Source organism: Ischnura elegans, chromosome 10 (assembly GCF_921293095.1).
Source record: "Ischnura elegans chromosome 10, ioIscEleg1.1, whole genome shotgun sequence".
NCBI classification, from domain to species: Eukaryota; Metazoa; Arthropoda; class Insecta; order Odonata; family Coenagrionidae; genus Ischnura; species Ischnura elegans.
In genome coordinates this window covers 34,367,133-34,391,908 of record NC_060255.1, presented here as the reverse complement: position 1 = coordinate 34,391,908, position 24,776 = coordinate 34,367,133, and the positions used below count along the sequence as shown (strand labels likewise).

The 24,776-nt window shown below is 36.7% G+C and overlaps 1 protein-coding gene and 1 long non-coding RNA gene across 2 annotated transcripts in view; one reads left to right on the top strand and one right to left on the bottom strand.

The window, feature by feature from the left end:
• The window catches only part of LOC124167159 (apolipophorins-like), a 102,113-nt gene that overhangs the window by 49,682 nt on the left and 27,655 nt on the right, over positions 1-24,776 (bottom strand). Inside the window, exons 9-12 of the mRNA XM_046544965.1 lie at positions 19,712-19,875; positions 14,935-15,143; positions 1,575-1,822; positions 237-375 (exon numbers count right to left, since the gene is read on the bottom strand). Coding sequence (XP_046400921.1) covers positions 237-375; positions 1,575-1,822; positions 14,935-15,143; positions 19,712-19,875 — 760 coding nt within the window. The remainder of the gene's footprint in view (positions 1-236; positions 376-1,574; positions 1,823-14,934; positions 15,144-19,711; positions 19,876-24,776) is intronic.
• On the top strand, positions 7,489-12,221 carry LOC124167256. Its single transcript, XR_006866644.1, has 3 exons — positions 7,489-7,529; positions 8,128-8,274; positions 11,815-12,221. It is a non-coding gene; the product is annotated as an uncharacterized LOC124167256 (long non-coding RNA).

Genomic DNA, 24,776 nt, shown 5'->3' with positions numbered 1-24,776 from the left:
GCAATACGGTCCATTCTCCAGAGTACATTAGGAAGAACAATTCATTTAAAAAATTCCTTTTCATGACTATGGTTATCTCTTTGAAATATAATATGCTTAATGTTTAAGTACTATATTCATTTAAGATAGGAACAAGTGAAACATAAGGCCTTTATAACTCAGGATTGTTTCAAGATGAATTTCATGGAATGAAGAAAAATTGAAATAAAAATAAACTTACAACTCAATCAACTTACTTAGAATCAATAGACAAGGGCTGCACATGATTGACACTCTCAAAATGAACCTTCTTGCTAGGGTCTTTTTCAGCATCCCAGAAGAAATTTGCCAGAGTTTTGCAGATGCCATCTTCAGAATGAACATTGCTGAAATCACCTACAAAAAAAAATTGCATATTAAATACGATGATGATAATGATATCATTACAGTGATAACTAATTTCTCCGTACACTCAAATAAAAAGATTCTTAGCACATTTCTTAAAGATGATTCTTATCAATTGTCATTACCACTGTCTTGATCAAGGAGTATAATGATGCTATATGGTCATTTTGCTCCATAACCCTATAGGAAAATACTTATGAGAAAATTTCTTTCAAGATATTGGGAATTTTTCTGATAAGAAAATTTCTTACAGGAAATCGGGCATTTTTCTTATAAGAACTTTTCTCATGAGGAAATTATTATAATAAGGATTCTCATAAAAAATTTCCAATAAGTATCAATTACAAAATGTTATTTATAAGAAATTTTCTGATGGGAATATTAATTACAAAATATCATATCATCATGCTTAAAACATTTCACGATCTTCTATAAAAAAGCTACATAAGATTTACATCCCTGAGAATAAATAAAGATTATTATTATTGATACAAGTTAGGTATTATTTAAAAACTACTGCTGCTTAGGTAGGATAGCTAAGTTTTAGCCACAGAAAGTGAGTGAACAAAATGATCTCAAAAATACCATGAGTGATATTTACAACAAGCCTTATAGAAATAAAATTATAAAAATTGATAACGAGAAAATAATACTACAGAAATTGACTTTATTAAGTATGCAATTTCTCATTTTCTCAGGGTATCATCTAAAACCTGACTAACCTTAACATATAAATACATAATCAAACGAGCAAATAGGTAAGCCTGGACTACTGCCAAAATGAGACAAGTTTTTTATCATTGTAGCTGTATAACATCTACCACTTAAAGCTATCATAGTACTTCCTATCCATATACAAGTACTTTCCTTATTGCTACAAAATTAAAAATTTCACTTTTGCTTTAAATATAAAATATCACAGGGCATCCTCATTTAAAAATAATTAAACCAACCTCACATTAATCATGACCTCTCCCCCAATTCCCTGCCCCCCTGAAGACATAATTAATGTGCACAAAAGTCTAAGTAGGGTGGTCCTGATTGTTCGTTTTTTAAAATAAGGACCACCCTAATGTCTAAGCACATAATTCAAAAGTTCTAATAGAACAAAGTCACTCAGAGAGCAAACTATGCACTTTCACTGCATTCAGAATTTGCTGGAATGACACTGTAGGACTGCTGGGACTAACCTTTCAATTTCCTATCGGATTTGATCAAGTGAACCAAGAAGTCTCCTTTAGTTCCCTTAGAATCGGAGCTGTAATGTACAGACCCTTGAAGATGGTTCAGGAGCAATGATGACCATTCAGCAGATTTGCATTGCAAAGCATAATCCAGCTCTCCATGAGCTCTTAAATTCACATAGCATACCTTCCCCACATAAGCTTCCAAGTGAGTCTTGAAGCTATAAGCATCCATGGCTGCTCCTCCATCAATCCTTAGGACAAAAATGCATGACTGTTAGTGCATATGTTCAGGATAATGAAAGACCTAGGATAATATAAGAACAAATATGTATATCCAACTTAAACAAGATATTTCAGAGAGAGAAAAGACATTTAGGAAATAAATTTCCATGAAGAGGGATAATAATTTCAGTTCAATTTAACAATTTTCACATCCATTACCCATAATGCAGACAGCAAACTGCCAACAGGCTACATATAATGCAGACAGTGCAGTTTTTGGAATATGTACCATGAGATTTCAATTGTGAAACCATAGAGTTATATTTTGTACAATGTTGAAATACCAATGTATTACCTTTATAATACAATTGTATTTAGTTGATAAAGGTCAACAAAAGTACAGAAATAACACTGTATTATAAAACACATTCAAATAGTAAAGTTCTTGTGCAAGGAAAAGCTTACACAAATCTTTCTTTTCTTTAATACATACATCAGACTCCTGATTATATGGGTGCAACTTATCCATGCATAACTTTCACTCTCTTTCAATGTTTTCCGCAATCTTTACAAAAAATAAAATTGGATGCAAAAGCACCAAAATTACTGCATTTTAATGCTAAGCTACACCAGGCTTATTATTTCCATTAGAAATTATTATTTCCATTGCCAGCCTCGGTGGTGCCGGGGTAAAGTCCCCGACTGCTAACCTAAGAGGTTGCGGGTTCGAATCAAGCCTGGGCGGTTTGACCACCACCCAGGGCATGCGATTGTTAAACAAGTTAATTGTAAGAGAGGACTACCTAGTCCTAAATTCGCTTGTGAAATAAAGATGACATTTTTATTATTATTATTAGAATTCCCTTTGTAAAACAGAATTATTTATTTTACTTGCTGACAAGGAATGCTTCACGTTTACTTGGAGGTGTGCTCAAGTATTGAAAATGACAATAAGCTGCAGGGAAAAACTCTTGATTAATTTAAATGATTCTTCAACAGTTAATCGTAAGTCAAGAAAAATGTTATCCACGATCTTTAAATGTATGCTTCAATAACAAATGCACAATTATTGCCATGGTATCGCATCATGCTGATGAATACAGCCAAAGAGAACCGGAAATTTCGTCGAACTAAGACATTTTACGCTGTGACTAATCAAGGTCTAACTGAAGAGGAAGGGCTTTGTAGAAGAGAAGGCAGTGGGGGAAGTTGAAGCTGAGGAGGATGTAGAGATTGCATGAATCATAACTAGGCAATCCCCAGCGTGGATACTCTAGAACCGCTGCTGCACGATGGTGCGATCGCACGCCAGCTGCATTGACGGGAGCTCCGTGTTCCTGTTTATCAAGCCTCCCAGTGCACGACCTTGCTCCGTGATCACGGATCCGCGTCCCGAAATTGCTACCTGGGCAAGTTGTGCTAGACGAGACTATGTGGCGTGGTGCCTGACAGTTTAGTTTCTGATGTCTCGCATTGGTTTGAAGCATTTGTGCAAACAACTTTTCTGTATACCCTTGATCACACAGCCAAGGTTGCGTGGTTTTTGAAACCAGGTCTTATATGGAGTGGTAAGAATACTAGTACAATATCATGTCATCGCCACTCAAAAGATCGCTGTGAGGCAAAAAAAGCTCTCAATAAATCGAGGCACTCTAAAGTATCAAAACAAGTGAATAAAAAATGATACATAGTTGGATTTACGTAAATTATGAACATGGCAAGAAAATAATGCGTGTTAGGATTATCTGTGTTTTTCCGATTATTCGTGCCACCTCTCCCCACCATTAGCCTGGATAATCGGAAGTGTGCTGTATATGATTTTATACTTTCATAATGGATCATATTTTTGAAGTTTTCTTAGGCTTCATGCCATGTCATTGGGCTTATTAATGACAAAATTCCTATGGGTAAGTCTGCCATCTTCAGAGCACAAAATAAAAATTTTTTAAACCAATAAATTCTTGTTCTTTTTACGAGTTAAACAGTGTTGTTTTATACCATGAAGACGGTGGCAGACTGAGCAACAGAAATTTTGGTATTAATATAAGCCCAATTACTTTGGTATGAAGCCCAACAAAGCTTCATAAACCCTTGTTCTGGTACTTTTAATAGACAAAAAGCAAGTACATAAAATAGGGTTAAAAATTAAAGAAAAATGCCATGATCACTATTTTAAAAGAAGAGTATTAAAAATAATGCAATAAATGCCTTCAAACTAAAGATCAAATTGGTGATTATAATCAGCAAGCTAACAGCGTGGTGAGCACATTTTAATACCAAGGGCTAGTTTTTTTATGTTCAGTTAGTGTGAACCAGGACATCAAACTGTCATAACCTCATAACTTTAGAATACAGTAAAACTTGTATTTTACGCAGTTGGAGGGACCGAAATATGGGCACTGTGTAAAATCAAGAGTTGGTATTGAGGAGGAGTATAATTTTTAGGATAACACTTGCTCATTATTTTTAGAAGGCTTAGTCATACCTTTTTGTACATATAGTTCTCATTTAAGCCAGAAACGGAACCAGAAAAAGTCTCATATGTGAAGTTTTACGGTAAATGAGCATGAAATCGTTTTCAATCACATCAGATATGTTTCCCGGATTCAATTACTCATTTGGAGGCAAGAAAATGAAGGCTAATTATTTACTCACAAGCAACACCACAGATGACGTGCTACCCTAAGAGAAACAACGTTGCATTCCTGAACAATGATTCCCATGGTTGAACAAAATGGTTAAATTGCCAGCATTTCTGGCACTAAGATTACTTCTGTTACCTAGGAGAAATTTCGGAATGGTGACACTAAATGCTCGCAGAAAAGCTAATTTTCGAAAATATTCTCATTAAAAGCAGTTTTCAGGATACCCGTTTAACCACCGGCAGACAAACAAAGATTGGAGATTGAAAAAATGAGATATCTGAGGATAGTTATCCAAATTTACCCCATTAAGAGGGAGCAAAATTTCGCTAATACATCACAAAGGCTTTACACCGGTTCAAGTCCTGGCAGTAGCAGAAACTTATCACAGATGGCCCTATCCCAACTTGAGTGTAGTTACCTCCTTCCAAATAGCATACCATAGATAATACGGAACACACAGGACCCGGGATATTCGGAAGTTCAGATTTTTCTGGTGTTTAGATCACTTTTTTAAGTGAACTATTTAGATAACCAAAAACTACCGTCATGCCGCCAGTGATGAATAAAAAAATTATTAGTAGTCCGAAAAATTGTCCCACTTTATAATTTTTATGCATTAAAAAAGCATTTTCCCACGAAATTTAAGCATTAGTAGATTGAATCTACCGGGAATAGGGTTGTTCACCATATTTTTTTTATTTAAGAAATCGAAAGATCGTGCTTCAGAAGGAGCAATGACAATAATATTATGCTATTTTCTTCATTGTACATGTTTAGAGAAGGCTTTAAACAGTGACAAATTTTACGTTACGCCAAAAAGCCCTACTTCCATCTTGAATTGATGTGTGACGTCACAAGCCTGTAGATGCCCTACTGCAGTGTTGTGTAAGTGGCTCAGCAGGATTATTCCACTTTTTTTCAAGATCTCCAGCGTCTGCCGCCAGATCAGTGTTTAAAGAAAATCCAAATTTATCCTTTAATAAGAGTAATAATAAGCAAAATTACCCTTACTTGTACATATTTATTGCTCATCATATCATAATAGCACTACAACGTACACATTTCACGAGTTGTCTTTTTGATACATATAATCAGTATATTCCGAATCAACTGATTCAATGAAAAACTTGACTCACAATAAATATAAAACACTAATAAAACATGATAATCGGTTTTCCAATCACTCTGCACACGCTAAAAGAATTTGCACTCCTTGAAGTTCGAAAGATTCTCCACACCTCACTTCTCACTCATCACTAACGACTTAGAATCAGTTTACGTTATTTCACATTGACATTTCGAGGACAATGAAATGAATAGGCTGAAACAAATAGCTAAACCGGTTATTGTAACATCAAAAAACTTCGAATTTCACTATTACTCTTACCGTAACCAAAATATGACCAAAACAAAAACAAACAACAGCGCAACGAAATTCGTGAAATGTAAACACTCGTGAATGCTCAAAAATGAATAGGTAATAAAATCAAACGGAACTTAGAAGCGAACAAACGATTGAAAATTATTATGCGTTCGATGTATCCCTAAAGCACAACTAGATCAAATATGAAACATATCCCCTAGGCAATAGTTAGATACCTTAGATCGAAATGTATAGGGTTGATTGAACTAGCATGGAAGAAATAAATAATTTCGTCGAAGCAGTTACATTCACAACTCACTTCACTCTTTACTTCATCGTCTATATGCAATCATTCACTTAGGGGTACATTAAGGGCACAAATTGTGTTCACTTGCACTAGAGGCACAATGAAAGTTCACTGCACGTAGTTTCCTAGCAAATGCAGCAATACAAAACTTTCAATTCCTGTCAACGCTACATACGTTGCCTGCCTAACTTGAAGAATGGATTTCATGTCGCCTTGATCCATCCGGAAGCTTCATGCACAACATAGGCCATTTCAAAATTAGGAATAACCTTGGTAAGTGTCCAGTCGGCATGCAGAGTACTCAGCTTGGCATCGAGCGATCGAGGGTACAGGCCAGCCGTACAGGCTTGTTTCGTCATCACCTCTATTTCAAGATGGCCGACCGTTTTTGGCGGCGTTCGAAATTTTTCGAATTTTGATCGCTAATAATTCCATCATTACATTTTCAACGCATCTGTCATTCATCCCAATCGAAATGAAATTACATCAGAAGTGATATACATTCGTTTTTTTAGACCGTTCTGATAGGCTTGAACAACCCTATAGCTTCTCTGTCGGCATTCTTCCGCGAATTCAGCAGCGGGACCTTCGACTCGCAAGCCCCCAGATAACACACACTTCTGTAATACAGCTGTAAGAATACACCAGTTATACATATGTATCTATACAGCTGTATTACACATGTATTACTCGCGTATTTTTACATGTGGAAATGATGCACATGTAATACAGCTGTAAGAATACACCAGTTATACATATGTATCTATACAGCTGTATTACACCTGTATTTTTCGTGTATTTCTACATGTGGAAATAATAAGCGTATGTAATACAGCTGTACGTATACACCAATTATACATATGTATTTATACAGCTGTATTACAGTGGTATTACATGTGTATTTTTACATATGTACAAATACAGCTGAAATACACGAGTATGAAGGCATCATCGCCTCTAATATTCTTGAACAAATATTCAGGTAGTAATCATTTCATAATAGGATTTATTTTCGATCTATAATTGTATTTATAATGCCGGTACCCTTTTTGGAACCCATATTTAAATATGAACGCTGATGGTAATGTTTTGTTGTTAATTAATATGCTTAACGTACTACGCTGCGCCATGGCCTCCTGCGCTCAATCGCCATATTATTAGACAGTCCTCTTTTTTTTCTCCGCACTCGTTGTTTATGTTGTGAAAGTTAATGTGGCCAGCTGTTGCTCGGCAAGATTTTCCGTTAATTGTAGAAGAAATACGGCACAATATGTTGTAGCTCGGCTCCTAATTGCTCCATTAGCACCAAGGACGTGTTTAAAAATTTTAGTTTCCCTCAAAATACTGAGAGAAGAGCGAAATGGCTTCAAATATGCCGAAGGGACAAGTGGCACCCGACAACGTCTTCCCGCTTGCGTGAGGTAAGTTTTTCTACACATAATGGTTCCTGGAATACAATTACCTTAAATTTTTAATAGTGTTGATCCACGTATTTCAATCATTTGGTTTGAACTGTGCACAAGTAGTAATTTTTAAAAATTTATTCCGGTTCAGATAATCCGGCGAGGTTCGTGACGAGTGTTTTAATGCTTCTTTGTTTTCTATTCATCAATGGAATGTGTGAAATTTTGTGATTAAAATACAATATTTAATCTGGGTTACTGAGATGATTGTCGTAGTGTTTACTAAGTACCAGAAAGTGTAACAATAACTTTTTAATGATGCTACTTTTGTATTCAATAAAAATATTTGTTTGTGTCAATGCCGGTATGAAGTAATCTTACGGTCGTTTACAACAAATAAAGACAATTACGTTTTTTGACTAGAATCTGCATATTCCGATACATAATAATGGATGAAACTTCGCTTTTCATTGCTTTATTTGTGTGTTGTTCATGAGAAGATTGACTGTGATATTTCGTAGTATGAATGCTAAATTTTAAGATGCAATTAAAATCTCGACGAGTCGCTTTTGCGACGAATCTTTTCCTTGATTCATTTCGAATTTTTTAATTCCAGTTTTGTAATAATAGGATTACATTCCTTCGGCTGGTTAAAACGAAAAAATACATCAACACCGAAATTTTGTCGTGGCCCAGGGCTGATGCTGTTGTCTGCTCCTGTGTACTTGAAATTTCAACATCTTTGGCCGAATAATTACTTGTGGTACGTATTCGAGCTTAGTAGCAAATTGTAAGATTTGAAAATTTACAATTAATTAGGTTTTTTTTTAATGGTTTCAGTGATTATCAAAGAGGACGGTGCCATTCATGCCTAAAAATTTAGAATCATTGAAAAAATATGGCTTTGGAAAACTAGGAGTTTTTCATTATTTCTTCGTACATAATTTCAATTTCAAAACGTTATTGTCAGTGTATATTATTCATATACATTTTTCTAGGACTTATTGTTTTACTTATAGATTTCCTTTTACTAAGCCTATGTGTTTAAGTGTGCTTTTATAAATGCCATGTAAATAGTGATTGTGAAGAGTGGAAGCTTATTGTTAATGGTTAGATATAACTTATTCAAGACCTGATGTGTTGTTGTGTGAAAGTATTATGGTTTTAATGATATTTTGGAGATTTCATGTGCAATTAAAACTTCTTAACACTAGAATGCCGGGAGGGTGTCATTTTGACACCCATGCTTTAATATGCATTTTACGTTGCAGATTAGTTTTATTTTGGAGTAAATAGTGTCAACTTTTGTTTAATACTGATTTTTTGCCCTAACATTAAAAAACTTAATGTTTTAATAGAGTATCACTGAAGAAAAAAATTTACAAAAAAATACTCTTCTGGAATGCGGCATCCATCGAAAAGATTGCGCTGAAACGTCGGAGGACGCATGAAGGTTGTAATAATACCTATATATAATCATTGAATACTTTTTTATTTCACTGCAATTGGTTAAATTTTATGTGCATAAAAAAATAAAATGAATATGACAGGAATGAATAGATAGAATAAAATGAATAAGACATTGTTTTTCTTCTTATTATTATTGTTAACTTTTTTCATTAATTTTTCGTCACAGACTGTAGAAGTGTGCTTCAAAAGACGAAAATTAAAATAAAACCATTGCGGTCACAAAACTACGACATTTTTAAAAATAATATGCAAAAACCTCGTATGAACCCAAAAAGAAATCGAATGCTTTTTCATACAGACTTACGAAAAGCTTCATCAAAATAGTAGATTCTCTACATTCTGGCACTTTTGGTCTGTTTTGGCCGTAGGTTTACTGACTTTTCACTGAGCTTACAAAAATCAACAGTTCTGTTTTCGTTGCATTTTATCTATACTTAACAATCCCTTGTCAGTTCTGGATTTAGTTGCAAGATATTCGTTGACTCAATGTAACGGAAAGCAAGCTATTCCGATAAATTTTGTAAAAATAATTCGGGACATCTTTTGTGAAGTTATTTCCTTATATATAGTATTCAGGAATATATAGTCACCAAGTCAAAAGTATTCTGGAAAGAAAAAAACAGGCAATCACCTGATTCTAGTTCTGACCTAGTATCAAGGACGCCGACTTACAAAAAATATTGGGGGGGCCCAAACCGGGGACCATGCCCCGGGAAATTTTCTAAGTAGTGAGTTTTAAGTTTTTTAAGCATTTTAGGAGAGTCATATGATCAACATTAGAACCCTGATCACTCGAATCTCTCGATATCTGGACACTCCGTATAAAATCGACAAGCCTGACACATTTTTTCCTCACACCCATTACGGATTTTTGAGGGGGCTCGGGCCCCCTTAAGCCCCATGGAGTCGGCGCCTATGCCTAGTATTTCCGCCCCATATGATCAATAATATTTACTTCAAAGTTTATCTCATTACAATACCTTACTGTTTCGGGCGATTTGTTAGAGTTGTTACTAATTTCAATATGAGGGCGAAGAGATCATAGAACAAGAACACATTTTTTTCTGTTTGCCCTTATGAACAGTAAGTCGAGATTCACCATTTTTGTTCAATTTATTTGAATACAACTCTTCCCGAGAAGCTTTTATTTAACCAGGTATTTCCATTCTTCCCTTATTTACGGTTCCTGAAAGGCAAGAACCCTTTTGTTTCGAGTAGAGCTAGCAAAAGTGATGCGAAACAAATGCTAGTGGTTACATTCCTGCCCTTGCTCATGTAGGGTTGCATACGTTTCATTACAACATGATCTGAAACGCGATCGCCACCTTGACGAGAGCCGTCCTTGACGCCTCTGGTCAATCTGGAATTTAATGGAATCAGTTTACCAAATACATACTGTCTTTATATACTGCAAACCAGTATTTATGCCCATACTTATCAGGATTTGGTGCCATGAATTGCTTGAATGGACATCTAGCTTTGCTTGGAAACAGCTGTTCGTCAATGGTTATGTTTGGCCCAGGTTATGATTCCTCAGCATGGCCATCTCCTTCTTACGATCTTGAACAAGGAGTTGACGTCGCCTTGAAGTCTACCCAGCGTCTACCTAGCGTTACACGTCGGCACACCATGTCACGACCACGCACAATTTCTTTTCTGCCCGATAACCAGTGCAGATCCAGTATCTCAATTATGTGTATATGCGTATTGTAAAATAAATATGTGTATCTTTTGTGATTAAATTACTAAACTGAAATATACAAAACACTGAAACTGACCGTGCTCACTATTTTCATCATTTTTGGATGATCTAAATTGCACCTCCTGCGCAACCCAATCGTTGTCCGACTCAACATCTGCATCAGACGCCTTCTCCGACACGTCTCCAGAAATATCGTTCAGTATTTCAATACATTGCTCCATCGTAACACGTCTATGCAGTGCCATTATCAAGACAGAACTGCCGAGGCAAGTCAAGCAGCAGGTCGCGACCATAGCGACCCAGTCTGCCAAACACGCGCGCGAGCCAGGCAGCCGAACACAGGCTCGGCAGCAGCTAACTGCATTGTCGCCGCGTCACTTTACTGCAATGTTTCAGGGCATATAAGTGTCACCTCGGTAAAAAAAATTAGCTGGTTTCAAGGCGAATCATTTGCAAAAGGCAGCGGAATATACTTACCTAACGAGCTGCTAAACTTTTGAAAAAAGTAGTATACGTACAGCCGATGCTCATTGAAATTATGTAAAACAAACATTCATGAAGGTAATATACTATACTAAAATATACTATACTATACATAAAGGTACTACACATGAAGATAATGTACTACACTATACTAATTTGACAAATAATTATCAAGCCACATCCCACGAGACACCTAAACCAAAGAAAGAAATGATATAATATACTGGGTGTCAAAATGACACCCTCCGGCATTCAAGGTAAATTTGAATTTTTGAGACGAAAAAAATTAGGGGGGGTATCCCTTTTACTGTCGTTTTGTTAAGATCTAAAAATGAATAAAAGCCACGAAAGATTTTTTTCTACAACACTCTCTAAGGGCCAGCTCCGTAAAAAATGTACGCGTAGGGTGTCAAAATGACACCCTTCGGCATTCTAGTGTTAAGGCATTTCTTAGCGACATGTTGTGATAAACCTTGGATATTGTACTCCTAAATCCATTTGGTGTTTATCCTTCCTTTTAGGGGGAATTTCTGCCATTTCATTTTGCACTGATCCTATATTCTAGTGATTAGTTATGTTTACCATTGGTATACATTAATAAATTTGATTTGCATGATCACTTGCATGTTGTTGCTGCTGTTCATACAGATTCCCAATTTTATGCATCACTACTTCTGACCTGAAGCTGCCAGCAGGATGGCTGGAGAAACTGTCGACACCTATGGACAACTCAATGCGGAGGAATGCCCGGAAGCCAAGGCTCTTATGATATACCTACTTCAGTATATAATGAACTTTAAATTAATTGAAAATTTTTGAATGACAGAATATGCACAATTTGTGTGATATGTGATTTGTGTGATAAATATTTAATAATGTATACATTTTACATTAAATGATAATTTTATATGAAAGAATTTGTATAGTTCCTGTTATATTTAATGATGTACATATTGTGCATTAAATGATAATTTTTAAATGAAGGAATTTTTTGTCTTCACTATATTCTTAATTTGCATTACAAATGGTTATTGGATGCATTCCTTTCTCATGGAATTCAGGATTCCCAGCATGACATTCACTTTGTCATTGGTCAGGAATCGCTAGGATTGACTACTTCATTGTCCTAACCTCCACTCTTCCCTGTGCTAGTCCTCACTGCTTGATAACACATCCTACGTACTTCCCTTTCTTTTATCCGTGAACTTCATAAAATGTTTTCCATCGAGAACTGTTCCATTTTCCCTTCAATCTTGCTCTTCATGCACTCAGGGTTTGTCCAATCCATTTTATTCCTCTCTGGTATCGTATATGGTCCTCCTTTTTTACTACTCTGTAAAATGTATTGTTTCTGTCTGTTCATATTATATTGTCAATGATGTTCGATCTTCAGGTTATGAGGGCCATCACGTTTTCTCAAGGAAGATGAAGGGCCTCTGCATTTGAACTAGTGCAGCTGCTGCTTAGAGTAGCTATGGTAAGATGATGTGTGATCAAGTGAAATTAGAAATACAGAGCATAAGTAAGGTTTAGGCAGATAAGTAATTTTTCCATTGATTGCATTTATGTCAGAGAAAATTCTTCTATTAATTCCCAGAGCAGCTAATATTAGAGGAATCAGCATGTTTAAGATAATGAGGTCAGCTAATGAATACTATTGAGCAAGAAACATAATTTAGATGTATCCATACATAGGATATACAGCTACATACATGTGTATATGTACATGTACAGCTGTAATACACGTGTATATGTACATATACAGCTGTAATACACATGTATATTTGCTGTACATGTACATATACAGCTGTAATACACATGTATATTTGCTGTACATGTACATATACAGCTGTAATACACATGTATATTTGCTGTACATGTACATATACAGCTGTAATACACATGTATATTTGCTGTACATGTACATATACAGCTGTAATACACGAGTATTACAGCTGTATTTTCCAGAAAAATACAGCTGTAATACATGCGTATTACAGCTGTATGGCAGGACTTTTGAGCTACTTTTACACGTGTAATACAGCTGTATTACAGATGTATACATCTGCTATACACCATGTATAATGCATGTAATACAGCTGTATTACAGGTGTATTACATGTTTTGTGTTACATGAAGACGAGTCACACGGCCGTGTGACTCGTCTTCACGTAATATTTTGCTTCCCCATATCTGATAACAACACGTGTTGTTATCAGATACCGGTACCGGACCCTTTTTGTATTTCGATTTAATGGTACTAAGCCATTCCTGAGTTTAATGGGACTGCCTTATCATTCACGTCTTGAATTTTACTTCAATGATTACATGACGATTCACGACGTGAGTTATTCTCCGAGGGTATATATTTCCGTTCCGTTAAAAATAAAAACTTGCCACCTAGCGGAGTAAAGCTAATAGCTATTCAAGTTCCAACTATGTTTAATTTAAACCCACTGACAGTGAGATACAAGTTGAGTCAATTCTGGTAAGCGCGCCACACAAGCAACTTTCCCTCGCCACCATTCGTTCCGCAGATGTAGAGTTAGCCCGCAAAATGAGATAATGCATGCTGCTTTTACCATCGTCTTGAATCACAACCAACTTACGTCCATACTAGAAGTACGACTATCTTTTTTTGGATCACGTTGGAAGCCAAAATTTTGGCACGGGAGGACTTTTAACGACTCATTTCGCCGTTATATCTCGCTGGGGCGATGGAAAACATTGGCAAAATTCTAGATAACCTTCCATTAGGGATACATATATATTCTGTAGTTCATAATTCCGGATTAACGGCCATCTACTGTAATTACAATAAATATGTTATAAACAGCGTCGATCAATAAGTCGAATAATAAACGAAAGGTGATAATGTTAATTTCTCCGGCGATCATCTATCCTTAATCAAAAGTAGTTACGCATACATTGCGATTGCCATGTATTTTAGTTGCCGATATCCTTCTACGGCGAATTTGAACTAAGAGCGATATTCGGGTTCATAAAGGAGCCTGAAATATTACTGAGAGGGTGCAGGGGGAAGCAATAATTAGATTCGCGATGTTTTTAGTTTCACGCTCAACAACGCGGCGTCATTTCAACCGTTCCTGTATTCATTTTTGCAACTCATTGAGACGAAATAATAACCTAACTTCATATTGCTCCAGTCGGATTTTCAAAACAAGCCGAAAGACGACTGTGTAAAATCAAGATTAGTGACCTCTTTGGGGCTGGGGTTATGCTGCGCAAACTCGAAAAACTGCATAAAATCAAGAAAAGATGTAAAATCGAAGTTTCACCATTGCAATTCCCTATGCTTTCCGGCCAGACTTGAGTGTCGCTGCGTAAAAACGAGACTTGATGTAAAATCAAAGTGCGTAAAATCGAAGTTTCACTGTATTTGAAAGCTATAGTATAGTAAAGTAGTTATGAAAATTATGTTTGATTAAATGGATAAGTGGAAGACATCACTCACTGTTTTTGCTCCAAAAATGCTCCAAAAAAATAACAATAGCAAATAAAACCCCTCTTAAATTATTTCATTAGCTTAATGCATAAAAAAAACCATTTGCAATAGTATTTCTCATTAATGCAGTCTTCATCTATACCTACAAGAATCCAGTACATTAAATTATCGAAGTTAGAAAGTATGAAAGCATTCTTTCCCATAATGGTCATCTGTGATGCAATCAAATTATAACTATAAGTGAAAGCACAAGTTTTTCCACAAATTTTCAATGAATCCATATTAATGCGTGATAGCCTTACCTATAATGCTGATATCCAGGAATTTTAAGTACTGAATTGGCTCTGAAATCAAACTGCTTTTCACCAACATTAGAATTAGTCAAATCAGATTCCAGTACATATTTCCTGCCACCATGCTTCAACTCCAAGCAAACATCTACTTTTGAGTTCTTGGGGGAAGAGACAACTCTCTTGCTATCAAGTTGGAATCCATTTCCAAATACCACAACCTACAAAATCATATGAACAATATGAAAATAAAATTTAAATTTTTAACATATTTGACTTAGTTTGATCATCATTAACCAATCAATTTTAAACCATTATTACAATTGAAATAAGTGAATCTCTATCAGTATAATGCAATACAATTTTCCATTTCCATAAGACCCATTCAAAAATTTAAAAAAAATCATTACACCATCAATGAGGCTAAAAGATCCCAGATAGCACAAAGTAAGAGAGTTAACCGTTTCTTACGGTTTTCTTACGGAAAAAATTGATAAGCAGCTTATCGTAAGCTAAGGGACTTATATAAGGCAAGGGTAAGATGTTAGGGACATTTAGGTAAGGAATGCCGTCAAATATCCTCAGGCAACGTAAGTCACTTCTGTTGGAGCGCCAAAGGCGGCTGAACAGCGTACTACACATGCTACGCGGCTCATCTCGACATGAATTTAAAGGCTATTGGTGAAATTAAGCGAGTTTTTATAAGGGCTTAACAACTGATAACAGATTTTCCCGTAAATAGAAAAAAATTAATAACTGCAAGCAACCGGCTAGTGAAGATATAAAGCATAATACAAGTACTCTATCCATGCGGCGGAAAGAAAAAAATTAACATCGGGGTGGAATCGAACGTGCGTCCTGCGTACCCGAAGTCCTGTACGCTAACAACTACACCGCGGCAGACGATAATATTAGGAGGCGTAGTTACCAATTAAATATCCAATTATGTAAAAAAAACTTGTTTGGCATGTGCATGAAAAGCTGAAATTATTCAAGGTCCATACATTTAAACATTTATGAATTTTAAATTATGGCTTGATAACCCGATGACTACAATACGTATATTAGATGTTCCTTCCGGCATTTTTATATTATTGTACGTCGGTATTCTTGTGAAATTGTGTTTTTCTTACGACCTTCGTTTCGCTATCAGTTCATAAATGTGAATGATTTTCAAATTATGGCGGTATGATGTTATTTCTCCTCATAATATAGAAGCGCCAATAATAAAAACATTGTTTTAATACATAAAGGCCTTAAATAACACTCTGAAACGATGGGATAATAACAGCATCTACGGAAGTGCTGAAAGTTTGGCATCCATTTTGCCATTACTCTGGATGTTTGTCGCCCTGGCCGTAAGAAACCCATAACAAGCTTACTTGAGAAGCGACTTCCTTATTTCTTCCTTTCACCTTATCTCAATAACTTATAATGTGCTAGCTTGGATAGATATTACATTATGAATTTTTTAGTAAGACAGAAAATTATCATCAACAGAGTATAAATATTGTTAAAAAAGGGTTCTCCTAAGCTTCTGCTAGAAAATTTTGAAATGACCATGGTTATTTTTATTTCCAGGAGAATTTATAAAAATCATTCACCCAATCTATTGGTAACCCAACATTTGCATGCATACTTGAGTTTTCACATTATATTTTGATAGTAGCTTCAACATAGCCCAATCACTCATTATGGAAAGAAATTATTCAAGAATATGTATTAATGCTCAAATTTAAACCCTGCACTCCATTGCAAAATGCATACATATCCCTCAAAGCTCTGATTTACATTCACTTTCACAGAAATTCATCTCAAACATTCATATAAACTTGAAAATTAAAAACTTTACCAATGATTGAGAAAGAAATGTCATAGAAGCAAGCAGGAGAGGGGAAAATCCCAAATAAGGACATTGGAAACATTGCTGCACTGAATTTTTCATGTGCTGCATCAACTCTTTCACTAAGAATGCCTACAGGCATTTTCATACACAGATGACCTAACATTGGGTATAGCTGTTGTGGATTTTTCAATGTAAAAGACCAGATGTCGGCTCTAGCGTAGCGCAAGGGAAAGGAAGTGACTGCTGAGGTAGCAACTGTCCGATGCATTCAGGCCCAGCCTAGGCCCAGCCTGAGACCCACCTTAGGGCCACTCCTCCGCAGTTAAACCCAACTCTCACACTGATTTATGATCATCCTCACCGCAGGAATCCATTGCAAAGTGGTTATACAGTCTATGGTTTTTGCATTGATATACAGTGGAACCCCGATTTATCGTTCCCGCATTCATCGTTTGCCGCTCCTGGTCCCAAATTAAGTTCCATAAAGACAATGTAATTTATTCCCGCATCTATCGTTCCCCAAAGTATCGTTTTCCCGCATTGATCGTTCGAAGATCGCGGTCCCGTCGTATAATTTTCCCGCATCCATCGTTTGACAAAAATAAGACGAAGTATTTACAACGTGTTGTTTATGGCTAATAACGACAGACACAAAGTTTAAATCTTCCCCAAGAGATTGAAATATAATAGGGAGAAGCTGAGTGCCGTGGGATAGTTACATTATCGCATTTCCCAAGATCCGGTATCCCCCTCCATTCAGCACTCGCCTCTCCCCGTCTGAAGCTTTCCTCTTCTCCGAAATAAAAAAAAAAGGTCCCAGCTCGAGCAGGGATCGTATTACGAAGACCTTAGCTTTGAAAGAAAATATCAAGTTATTCGAGAACAAAAGAAACCTTTTTCACGCCTCCCCCTTTCTCGACCGCTGACTTTTTTTTAGCTGACTCGCTTCAAAGATCCCCACCTCTGGTGGTCAACTGCTGCATGAATCACCGATTAGCCCGAAAGGCGTGTAAAAATGAATGTCGGCAATTGGTATTATATTTTTATTAGATTGAGATATTAGTGATGTGCACGTAATTCAAAAAATAATTTTACCAAACACGACGTATTTCCAACGTTATTTAACCATATTAAGCAAGGAAATAGTTGGAATAATACGATGGTGATTTCTGGCGAATATCGATATCCTCGCAGCTGATAGTGAGCTCCACGGCAGTTAATGCAGATTTTTTTTTAAAACAGGGCGTATGGTTACAATTTACGAGTTTCACTACAAGTCTCACTTGTCTGAGGTGCTAACGAAGAGATGTCTTCTCAGGATATTTTGTTTCTCCCTACTAGCAATCTGAATTCATCTGCTCATCTAGAGCTACGTGACTTATTGTTAGAAATGAGTGGGTAAGTTGCCTTCTCTGTAGGATAAAAAATTTGCGCAGTCTTATGGTCATACTTCACCCTCTGCAGTAAGCTCTGCTTACGCCGTACGCGATAGCATTAGTGCCGAACTTCACCTCGTACGAGTGGTTCCGTACTATCCAGGGTGGGTTGACTTAAAACCGGCGAGTGTTTTCCATGGGGGTTCTATAGAGTCCGGTTTCATTTTTATTAGTTTTATTCTTATTCGTCTTCGGACCATGGCCCTTTCGAAGACACGAGTGAGAACTTTAAAAGATAAACTGAAAACAATTGAAGACGAAGAAAAGAATCCGGGCTAGAAATGCGCGAATATTACAGCACGCCTCGGTATGTCCGCTAGTACATGACGGCAGGGGTAGGGGTAGAGCTAGATCCCCGGTGAAAACAAGAAGTGGGATGAAGCGGAGGATCAGTTGGGCGTGCCGCTGACGATTAACACCACATTGCCTCAATCATATTAAAAATTTAATTGCCAGAAAGGAACATTTCAATTAATTAACTATTTTTGGCCTTCTTGATCCATCTCATAACCAATCACTGCGACAGCGAAATCGGTTGTTTGAGGCATAACACGCACATTTCTCTCGTAAATACATGTACTTGAAATGGCATTTGATGGATAAGAATTTTTGCATCGGTCAGAAATGCATAATAGCAGCGAAAATTCCGAGTGGAGTGAAACATTTTTTAGCAAGGCGGCGTGTTCCTTCAGGATATTTGAAAGAGATATAACCCGAATCAACAATATGACCTAAGTGTTTCGATAAAGGAATAATATTCCTGTAATCAGCTAAAATCTTTTTTAAATCCATTAATGAATGTCATAATTCGAAAAAATCCAGCATTTCCTGGGACATAGGCAACCAGGACAAACATTCCCGCATTCATCGTTTTTTTCATCAAACCCCTGAAAAACGATAAATCGAGGTTCCACTGTACTTATTGTGTTGCATACTACAATTTTTAATACTTTCAAATGGATTCTTCGTTTCGCTCTGTGGGTAAGTAATTTTGAAACCAAATTTTAGTATTAAATAACGGACTTCTGGACTTACAGTCTTAGTCCCTCATGTTAACTTACTTTGCTATTATCGACGCTAGAAATCTGCTTATAATTTCACAATGCTTTAAAAAATTTGCACTTCTTTTAGAAGAGTAAATAATTGAAAATCAAATGCAATATTTGGTTGAAATAGCCATCAGTAACACAATAAGTTGGCTGTGCATTCATGCTAAGACAGGATTAGAGGGTATAGTCCAGTGACCGGGGTAAGGGCAGGGTGCCCTTTGAGTGGGGTCCCAAATTGGAGGGACAAAAATATCAGCATAACTCCACCCCAAAAAAGAGCTCTGCACAGAAAGGTTAAAATATTCTTATGCTACTCATAGCATTGAAAGCTTTTTCCTATAGTGGGCGCTGGAACTAAAGGGTTACATGTATTTGTCACTGGATGTCATATAATTGGTGGAAGAAATAAATAAAAAATTAAACATTAAAAATATATCTTTTAAATTACTTCTCCTTACCCCCCACTTGAAATCGTATCCTTCTTCCGGAGTCTCCCCATATTTGAAATCCAAGGCTGAGTCCACTTGGTGCTTGTCGTATTTCGCATCAATTTCATATTGTACATGACCTGGCTTGACTTCTCCCATTAATTTTCCTTCCAAGCCAGCAAGTGGATATGTCACTGAAAAAGGAAAATAAAACAAATGATCCTTTGTGAAGATTTCAAAAATTATTTAAATTTAATTAAATTTGATGAACCAACTTTATGTAAAGCTTCGCAAGTAAAACCTCATCAAATAGCCTTCATACCTTTCCCAGACGGCACAGGAAGTTTTCGTACCTGAATACGAGGGTGGACCATCAAGATACAAAAATCGCGCTTAGGAAGTTACTAAAAAGGTTTTGTTTCTTTATTTCCTTTATTGACGAAAAAAGATGCAAGAGGACTGGCAAATTCATATGCATCGATAAAATTGTGTCTCATCGATAAAACTGTATTCGGTCTGGGACTATTTTCTTTCGCGGGTGGTGCCATTGTGCCATATCCTCCTAGAAAGATCACATGCCTTCACAAGCCATTGGAGATCGCATCGTTTACGTCACGTCTCACCACATTTCAGGGATTTTTGTGGTTAAGTTTGTGAAAAATAGTGTCTGGTAATGGTGAAGTTTCCCTTATTCTTTAATTTCATTCACTGGGCTTCAGAAACGTGTTTGTGAGATATTTTTGTTAAAAATGCCTTTCGTGTGTGTATTGTCGGGATGTAATGGAAACTCAGGGACATGGTTCAAGTTTTTAGCTTTCCAAAAGATCCTGAGTTGAAGAAGAAGTGCATTTGGGCGATAAGAAGAAAACATTTCACCCCTACGAAAAACTGTGAGGTATGTACTCTTTCTCGCTGTAATTATTTGGATGTAATTTTAAGTTAGAAGTGGCTTCGGGATGTTGATGCATCAACACCCCGAACTATTCAGTACTGAAGTACTATAGTACTATTCAGTACTAAAAATGGTGATTCAAAATATTGTAGCAGCAATTCTTTTGAAAATTCTTGCATTTTAGTTGTCTTTTTTGTATTAATTCATTCGGTGAACGTGTGGTTAAAGGAGAAACTAGGAATAAGCTGCCAAGTTTATAGGATCGAATATTGCTTCTTAGCTAGCCCTATGGTGTATTACACGTCGGCTTTCATCATTTCAAATTATCTTATGCTATAGTTTAAAACAATAAAAATATCAGGCATACAAATATTTACTATATTTACGAGCCTAGTAATTTGATTTCTCATGCAGAAATACCAAAAATTGGAAATGATTTGACCTAATAAGTTACATGGTATTTTATTATTTATTAATTTTAGGTGTGTGAGCTTCACATCGCACCTTGTGATATCAGAAAATAATCTGTGGTCTTGGACGAGAAAACGAGGAGAAAATTCTTGCTGAATTGAAGGTGCCCAGATTGGAGGAAGGTACCGTTGCTTCACTGTTACCTGTCGCCAAGAAGACAGACATTGTGGCAGAAGTGACATATTTGTGGATGTGGATTTGATTTGTGCAAGTTGATGCTGTGATAGTGGACGTTCATCGGAGAAAGTATTGAAGATAGTTTTTATGTATCGACCAGTCCTCTTTTAAATAATTTTCTATTCGAAAGAGAATAAGAGTAATTGTTTCGCTAAATTAGATGTGGGATAGAAGAGAAAATTGGAAATATTATTGTGGTTGACAATAGAAAATACATAATATATGTATTGTATTTTTGTGGGTTTTTTCTTTCCTGCCTCTTTAAAATTTCTTGTGGTGGTGACTTCATGCAAAGTAAGTATAAAATCGGAGGTGTGATCTAAGAGATACCATGTTTTATTTTACAAGTGTTTATGCTGGTGATTTGGCAGGACTTTCATATTTTTAATAGGTTGATACATTTACTGCAGTGACCTAGAGACTTTTACTCATCCCAAATAATTTTTCAAATACTTCAGCGCCTGATATGGGTAAGTTTTAGTAGCTGAGACTGAACTATTCGTTAACTTTTGTTTGCATTTTGATGAATTCGATCATACTAATAGCAGATGTGTCAGCAATCCTGTTTCATCGGCAATTTTTATTTAAAAATTTTATTTCGTCAGGCTTTAGGGTAAGATTTTTAATGCTCGTGGGCTATGTGATGTCTTATTTAGTGTCAAAATTAATAAGAATTTACTCTTATTAACTTCTCAAGGTTTCCAAGTAAGTACGAGCCACTTAAGAATGCTGGATGCTGGGGATGCGTGAATCAGCCTTGAGAATCTCATTTTTCGCAGTTATTTAAGTGGCCGAATAAGTTTTGTAGGTTCTCAATAGGTAAATAATACTGTATCATGAATTCTAAATACCATGATATAGTATTATTTACCTGTTGAGAACTTGCAATTCATAATGATTCGTATTAACCCCTCAAGCGCGGCAGGCATTTAATTAAATCCCATCTCAGCGGCCGGATGAGATTTAAAAATCTTCGCCTTTTTGGTATACAATCATTCAATAATTTATATCTTTGATAATATACGATCAGTATCGTTGAAATTTTTTGTAAACTTGCGTATTATAATGCGCTACTATATAATAATTTTTCGAGCAATTGGAAAAAAAATATTTATTGTTTTATGTATCTCTTTTTATGAACTGAATAAATTTTCAATTTTGAAAGATTTTTATTTGGTTTCGAATAAGCTACGAGGTCTCTAACATTCCATGCATTTAAAAAATACAATGACGTGATGTAATTTAGTTATTTGGGGTTGAAAATTTGATAACAGATTGGATACTTTCGATAGGATTACCCGTTTCGCCTACTTGAAAATTTACCACTCCGCCCACTTCTCTGACTTTGTTCCATTATTACTGTATCATTTCATATATGTAATCACATGCTAATGTTTTGAACGTCAATATCCAAATATTCAAATGATTTACCTTAGAAAATCTGCTCTGACATGATTTGAAGCAATCCAAACATAATCCCACTACACATTTTTCACAACAGTACACGCAAACTCTTCATTTCCCATGTTACGCACGAACTGCTCACCTCCTTTGAGACTTTGATTTCTTCCAAGCTGCAGGAATTGTCTTTAGGAAATCAATTTTTGTGATACTTGGGACTAAATTTTGTAATGAGTGACGGCCAAGTCCAAACAGTTCGTATGACGTTGGATATTTCAAAAATATTATCTCGCCCAATGGCACGCGAAATGATAAGTCAAATTTTTATACGTGATTTTCCTGTGAACAGCATATGAATTTAGGACTGCCTCATTCAATAGTCTCCTAAATAACTTCATGCATCACTTGTAATGGCGTTTTCTTTCCATTACGTACGAATGCAATAACAGGTCCTTGAAATTCGCCCCACCAATGATTTTACTATAGCCTAACACACAAACAGACTTCCGAGTCTCTTTTTTGCCTTTCAATACTATTCCCATTTCGTAGGATCCCCGAGTATAAAAAAATACCACACACAGGAAGTACACCCGATGAGAATTTCAGCATACTGCCTGAACGAACACCACACAGCATGAATGACTCTGGTGGACTGGGTGGACTGAAGCTCAAGGTTTAGAAGCTCCCTCAAGAGACGAGAAAATATCTCGAATGGTTCCTGGTATACGCTGTCTGTTTAGATGGAATCTTATCTTCGTTGATTACTGTCCAGAAAAAAAAAATAAAAAATAAATGCAGAGCGAAGCACATGGCCCCTTCGCTTAGGACGCTTAGGACTAACGAGGTGGACCAAACACACTTGGGGCTCGAGGTGACGACAAACAAGGAGAAGACGGAGACATGGCATTGAGCTTAGAAGATACCGTATCTCAAGCTAAAGTAGCTGACCCTTCTAGACGTCTCTCAAGCAGAATAGGCGGAAGTTTTCATGATAGAACAGCTGAAAGAAGGCGATGAGTTTTTGGACCGAAGTCGTCAAGGCGCTGGTTTAAAACGGAATTTTATCGAAGATTTTTAAAAATCTTGAAGGCATAAAACCGCAATGAATATTTTATGGGAAAGGAAAAACATTTCATCAAAAGATAGAGTAATTAGTTTTAATTTAACATACAATATCTGGCGGAGAAAGAATATTATAAACAGTAGGTCAGGAAGCGTACTGGGTACGCATGACGGCGGCATACGAAATTTAAAGGGCGCGTACTGGGTACGCATGACGGCGTTGAGGGGTTAAGGTTCTCGCTACGGTCGGTAGCTATCGATTGTGTTGCGTTCGATACATTTTTCGATCGTGCGAGTTACGATATACCGTAAAAGCTTGTGTAAGAGGCGCACCCCTATTTTGAGGATCGAAGCTATAAAGAAAAAAAATTTTGCGACATTTTTTTATCCTATCGTGTGGTGTTGAAGACGTATGCCTGGAATTTCGACAGTTATCGAAAGGTCCTCTTTCAGTACTATTTGAAAGAAGAAATTTTGATAACTGCGGCGGCATAAGAGGGAGTAGAAAGAGTTCCGATCCTCTCTTTGCATACGCCATCGCTCTACGTTGCTTGTCCTACTCACGAACAATTTTGTTTAAAAGCTCTCGCAGGAGTATTGCAATAGAATTGCAGCCGTGGAAAATTTTAAGGCAAAACACGACAGGCAAATGGCATGAGCTTTCCCAAGAGATTGAACAACAGTCGGGGCAACCTCAGCGCCGTAGGATAATAACCACATCGTAGATTTAAGGCCCCTTGCACACGCATCGATTTTGGACGGCCGGTAAAATATCGGCCGTCCACATTCCAATAGTGAACAATGGGAGAGCATTGGAGCTTGCACACGTACCGACCACACGCCGGCACCAGCAAAATGCCGGTTAGCTGCCGGCTATTGTCACTGTGGATCGCCGACGCCGGCTCAAAAACTTAGCAACGTATCGTTTGACCGGTAAATATCCGGCGTGTGTGCGAGCATCGCTTCGCCGGTAAAATATCGGCCAATATTTTACCAGCCGTCCAAAATCGGTGAGTGTGCAGGGGGCCTAACGGAACTACACTCGGCTCTCCATCAGCTAATGCCTCTGCCGTTTTTTTCCTTTCCGAGACT